Raw genomic sequence first — 6289 nt, forward strand, 5'->3', positions numbered from 1 at the left:
CAAAATTTAGTGAACATTTTTCTGATTTAAATTCAATTATAGAATGACCCATCATAGAAATATTAAATGCACTCTGAGTTACATGCAGGTTATACAACTGTAAATCACATGAAATGAGGATAAATACAGTATTTAAATTCAAAACAGAACTTTACATATGATAATTATGATTAAATGCAAAGATAAACTTCATAGGAAATGTAAACAAAAATAAGACAAACTTACCTGTGGAATATGTCTGTCAGAAAGGAGATTTCAAAAATGAACACAGTCTCAACATTCACATGGCAAGAATGCATCACTGATCAGGATGTTTACTTCAGTGGTCATAGAGAAATTGAGCTTTAAACAAGAAAAGCTTCACAGCAGGAAAATCATCATAGTAAAAGAGAGAAAAAACAAAAGATAGTCCTACATTTTCTGAAAATGTAAGTTCACTTCTTAGAAACAAAAGTGAAAATGAAACTTTAATTTTACAAGTGTATGACGTCACAATGCATAGGTAAGCATATTTTTTGCACACGGCCCTAAACAAACTTTAATCGCTGCCAAAATCGTAGTAGCAGCGTTGTGAATCGTAGTAGCAGCGTAGTGTATCATGTAAACATAGTGTAAACACACCCTATATTTCGGGGGCTATACGTACTGAATTGACCCGGCTATCCCCCCCAGGGGCTGCACTCTCTTGACCCACCTATCCCCCACAGGGGCTGCACTCCCTTGACCCGGCTATCCCCCCCAGTGGCTGCACTCCCTTGACCCACCTATCCCCCCAGGGGCTGCACTCAGTTGACCCACCTATCCCCCCAGGGCCCATGTCCTAGATATTGACCCGCCTATCTAGGCCCCTTATACTACTTATATTTGTTCTTTTTTAGAATCGGTAATTTGGGTACATAGTCATGAACTGCTTACATAACTGGAATGTTCTAAATAAAGCATGCCCGACTCGGCGTAAAAAAACAACAATCAATCAATCAATCTAAATAAAGCACGAGCGGGGGATTTACTGGAATTCCCCCGAGGGAGAGTGTACTCACACTGGGCTGTCTATGTGGGTAATGTTCATGGATTTCTTTTTCATTTCAATTACATATTATTTTTAATTAAAAAATTCTGATAGGTATCGTTGTCTTAGCATGCTTTGCAAATTAAAAAAAAAATCATATAAAATACTATGAAAATGAATTTTCATTATCAATACTAGTAGTAGAAAATCATTCTATTGAAATCGATTATAGGTCCTACGTATTTTTTCTTCTGTATGAAGTATTGTTTCTTTTTTTGTTAGTTTCTTTCACATTATGCTTAGGTTGGAAAACACATGAAACATAAAAATGAAAATTGTCTCTGACAATGAAAGACAATATACGAGAATAGAATAGAATATATATTTATTATTCCAGATCAGGGCCCTTGTATATATAAAGTTCATTAAAAAATTTGACTCGCTAGAAGAGCTAAATAAAAGTTAATGTAGATAACAGTATATTCTTCTTTCACAAAAATCAACAGGGGACGAAGAGGTTGTACATTTAGCTGGTATCGATGATGATGATGGAATCGATGGAAACTCAAACCCTTCCCATTTCTTCTCCATCAGCGGAAAGACTTACAATAAGGCTATGATCAAAAGGGAAGACTTCTGGAAAGTGGTTAAGGATTCCAAGGCCAAAATAAACAACGACAAGGACAGGAAATACAGGTTCCCAGCAAAATAAGTCATAATCATCTTTCCAGTAAAGTTTATAAGGCTTTTAAGAACTTGGTTTCAAAAAATAGCGCAACGAATTGTATTCTTGTTCTTTTTGCACTGTACAGTAAAAGTGATAGTTCATGTTAATAAATATTTCGTAATTTTGTTTCTAAAAAAGAGTCATTTGCACGATTTAATAAACATGTGATTATTCTCATATACATGAATTTCACATTCACAAGAAAAAATTTACCCTGTAATACAACCAAAAACTGAATAATTTGTAAAATGAAACTATAGGCCACGCCCAGCAAGTAGAATAGTTGAAGAAGCCATAAGAAGAATTGGAGAAACCGGATACAATCTCCTCTGGAAAAACTGTGAACATTTTGCAGCTTTCTGTAGATACGGAGTAGAGTGGTCCGAGCAGGTATATATCCTTAATAACAGCCGTCTGTAGGTACGGAGTACGAAATGCGTGGTCGATAGGCTTTTCTGTGAAGTCGAGAAATCTATGGATTGATCGAAAGAAAGGGCTATATTTCACTGGCGGATTTAAGGGGTGGGGGGCGCACGCCCCTCCCTAAAATTTTCGAAGTATGCCATGACTAGTAATAATAACGCCATATTTTGGTACATAATTCACCTATACCACTATTTTTGTGGCTGATTTTACTATCAAAATACACGAAAACCTTGGAGCTTTTGGGGCTTCGGTCCTGGCCCCTCCATTTAGAGTATGATATGACTAATATTTTTAACTCCATGCTTTGTTACCTAACTAACCAATACCACTATTATCATGATTATTGTGCCTGGTTAACTACTTAAATACACAAAAACCCAGGAACTTCCGGGATTTTGCCCTTGGGTCACAGCCAGGGCTTTGCCTCAGACCCACCGGTTGAACAAATTTTTCCACTGTATCTCATTTCTACATGTATTAATGACTGTGTAGTATAGGGTGGCGCTGTGAGAACGCCATCGGCATCGAAAGCAACTTGCCTAGAAAGTCGAGCGGTCTAACGCACTGTTCCTGTACTGCTAGAAGACAGATTCCGTAGGTTGAGAGTTAAACCCCGGGCTGGGGTGGAATTGGGTTTCCTTATAAAAGTGAATTTCTTTGTGCTTTCTATTTAAGGAATGACTCTAATTCTTGGCCATATATTATAAAAAGCGTAGACTGACCCAAACCAGATTATACTCGATAATATGGCCAAGAATTAGAGTCATTCCTTATAATTTAAATTTTAAAATAATTAAACAACTTTGGATGTAAAATTGTGTTGCTTTTTACGAGTTCAAATTTACCGCGCAATCATACAACCGTAGTAACGGAAGTGATGTGAAGCGAGGGGAGGTAATAACTGATACATAGATCTAGCAGCCATGTTTACATGAGGTAAGATCGAGTATGTGTTTGAAATTAAAGATAAAGTTATTAAATCTTGAATTTTCTATGGATTCCGAGGACTGGAAATGAGGGGATTGCATGGATAAGATGATTAAGCTGGTTGTCAAGGGGGTGTGTCCCCATACCAAACCAGATTATACAAAATGTTTTGCATTCCTTTTTGGAAATCAACCAATGAGAGGCGAGAATACAAACAAAATTAAATTATTTATACATATATATCAGTTTAATTATATACTAAACTTCCTCTACAGGCAGATAATGCCTTAGGTTATCTGATGGTCGGACTAGCCGCAGTGATATTCAGGGGTATACTAATGGAATGGTTCAGTGAGAAGGAGGACTAAGGTTGAGCAAGACTGAAAACTGGAATATGTTCATCATATTGTATTCCCAATGAACATTTAGTTACAATTATTTATTCTAATCTCAGATTTTTTTTCATTAAACCTTAGCTTTCAATCCAGAAAAATTACTTCTTGAACTCAGTGTTTAAAATTTTGTTAGATTTGGATAATTTGATATATTCAGTACTTACTTCCAAAGTTTTATATTTATATTGTAATATCATGTATTTTAATAAAAGCGTTCAATATTTAAAACTGGCCACAGAATGTAATATTTTTACCGCCTAAATATGGGCGACAATTTGCCGACTCGGAATTGAACTATAACTATCAATCAATCGATCAAGTTTTTCCTTGTTCTTTTCGTTTATATTGCTTACGTTTACATTGTAATTTCGTTTATATTGCCTACTTTTACATTGTAATTGGTAGATTTGAGTACAAATTAATCTTGATTTACTCTTTCGATGCAAGTCAAAGGTATCACTTCAAAACGACACAAATCGATTTTAATGTCTTTTGCTGTTAATCGACCACGAATAGGTCCACCTTTTTTGGACATTCAATGAATCTTTGTACTTACAAGTTCAATTTATTCTGATGCCAAAATGATAGAGCTCACGTGGCTCACATTGGCGCTGCATTTCACCCCTCCAAATCTACTGCTACCCATGTGATCATGAAGGATATGGAGGTAACGAACAGTATTCAATATCAAAGTCGATAGAACAATACAAAATAGGAGCAGAGCAAACACGGACCTCCAAAACATCAAAAGTGGGATCAGGTGCCATGGAGGAGTGAGCATCCCCTGCCGACCGGTCATGAAAAGAACAAAATTGAAACTACTGTTTTTTTCTACTCCTTACTGGGAAAAGATTTGTTACTGGCCTTCAAGAGAAAGAACTGCTAAATGATTTTTTTACGCCTGTTCGAGAACTTTCCACTCATGTACAGACGTCAACTATACCGAGGAAAGGCTTTTATTCGACACTTAGAATCATTGAACAAACACCTGTCGTAACGCGGGTTCAGATCCGAAAGACCAGAAACTTCCATTCTAAGTGCCTAGGGATTGGCAAAAGAACTACATATTTATTAATAGCGACTTATTTCAATCACGACTGGTCCCTCACGCTGTGTAGTGCTTTTCAGAGGGATTCAAGTCCGCGACGTAAGGATCAACTCCTTCACTTGATCAAAGGTTATAACCACTGCCAAGTCTGGATGCTTACACTTCCTTCGCACGCGATCCCAGCTCTTATGGTTTTGGGGTCTGTCTTTGCGTGAAATTTTCGACATTAAAGAAACGCACCATCTAGAATTTTAAGCAGTTATGGAAGCAACTTCTTTAAAAATTCCTCATCAGATTTTTTTTCTGATTTGTTTTTCTTCCTTGACAAATATACGAAGTGTTATTATTGATACTTTTTATTCTCTCCTATTATACTTTCAATGTATATACTTGAAAGACAAGTTAGAAGCATTAATAATAATAAGCCTTTCCATTCGTTGACATGAATGGTGTTATGAATAAAACAGGCTTAAAAGTGAGGAAATTGTCCAGATGTAAAATAATTTGGAGCTGTGTATTACAGAATAATACCCTATAAGACATTAGATATCATTTTTATGGAGGAAAAACATCACACGCTATTCATACTGTGATAGGAAAAACTTATATCAGGCTTATGGTGATATTACTAGATCAGTTCTTTCTCTCACAAAATAAACGTGAGGTACTGTGAGCAATGAGCTCACTTATTGATACCCCCTGCCTCCTATATGATTATAGCTTTTGGAGACCCGAAATAAGTATCAGATCAAAAAGTAAAATAGGAGATACACAATGGCATCATGTAATAAAGAATCTGTGAAAGTATCATCAAATTTTATTCCGTGGTATAGGAGGAGTTGCGGATAAGAGATGGGTACCCTTCAAAAAAATGGCAGTGTCAATGTTTTGCTCTGGAATACCTAAAATATGTGTCCGACCAAAAAGTAAAATAGAAGGTGCACAATGGCAATATGTAATAAAGATTCTGTGATAGTTTCATCAAATTTCAATCAATGGTATGAGAGGGTATCCCAAAGCGTAACAGACGGACGGACAGACTGAGGGACGGACATGTCAATTATATATACCCTCCCGCTTTTTAAGCGGGGGGTATAACAACCTTTGTTTTTTCTCAATGACAAATCTGTAAAGTGTATAAATTAATTTTCTTAGAAACATTAAATCTTTAACCTTTGTCAGCCATGAACTCTCCAACTTTTAATAAATGCCATTAATATCATACTGATATCTAGCTGCAGAACTGTAGCGTTATGGTTTATGACCAAAGACTAATATATAAAGCCATAACGCTACAGTTTTGCAGCTAACTGATGTCATACAGTTCAACGCACTTTTTAAGCTCACATGGTTTTTCGCACAAATTAAGGTCACATTCTTTTTGCAATAAAATGAACCTTACCGACCTTTAATACGAGACATATCTCTTATTGTCCCCTGCTTTCGCGAAAGCGAGGGGACATTAAATCTCATTCGTCTGTCCGTCAGTCTGTCAGTCTGTCCGTCCGTCACAAAAACTTTAACCTTGCCCATAACTTTTGATTCAGTGGAGCTATGACTTTCATATTTCATATGTGTATTCCTTGTGACAAGACCTTTCTTTGGGTACCACCAAATTTGACCTTTTGACCTTGAACTTGGAGTTTGACCCACTTTTACACAAAAATTCCAAACTTTTACTTTGGCCATATCTTTTGAATGGTAGATACTAAGACTTTCATATTTCGCATATGTATTTTTTGAGGCAAGACCTTTCA

At 36.3% G+C, this 6289-nt stretch overlaps 1 protein-coding gene across 1 annotated transcript; it reads left to right on the forward strand.

Annotated features, from left to right (window-relative positions):
• Positions 1–961: 961 nt before the first annotated feature.
• Positions 962–3457, forward strand: LOC134270138 (phospholipase A and acyltransferase 3-like; the record flags this gene model as incomplete). Its single annotated transcript, XM_062752316.1, has 4 exons — positions 962–1058; positions 1516–1705; positions 1997–2126; positions 3365–3457. Coding segments are annotated over 4 exons (510 nt in total), but the record flags the coding sequence as incomplete, so codon positions are not given.
• Between the last annotated feature and the right edge of the window lie 2832 nt (positions 3458–6289).

The sequence above is a fragment of the Saccostrea cucullata genome, unplaced genomic scaffold, assembly GCF_032062105.1.
Source record: "Saccostrea cucullata isolate Sc308-1 unplaced genomic scaffold, CSIRO_AGI_Scuc_v1 ctg17713, whole genome shotgun sequence".
Lineage (NCBI taxonomy): Eukaryota > Metazoa > Mollusca > Bivalvia > Ostreida > Ostreidae > Saccostrea > Saccostrea cuccullata.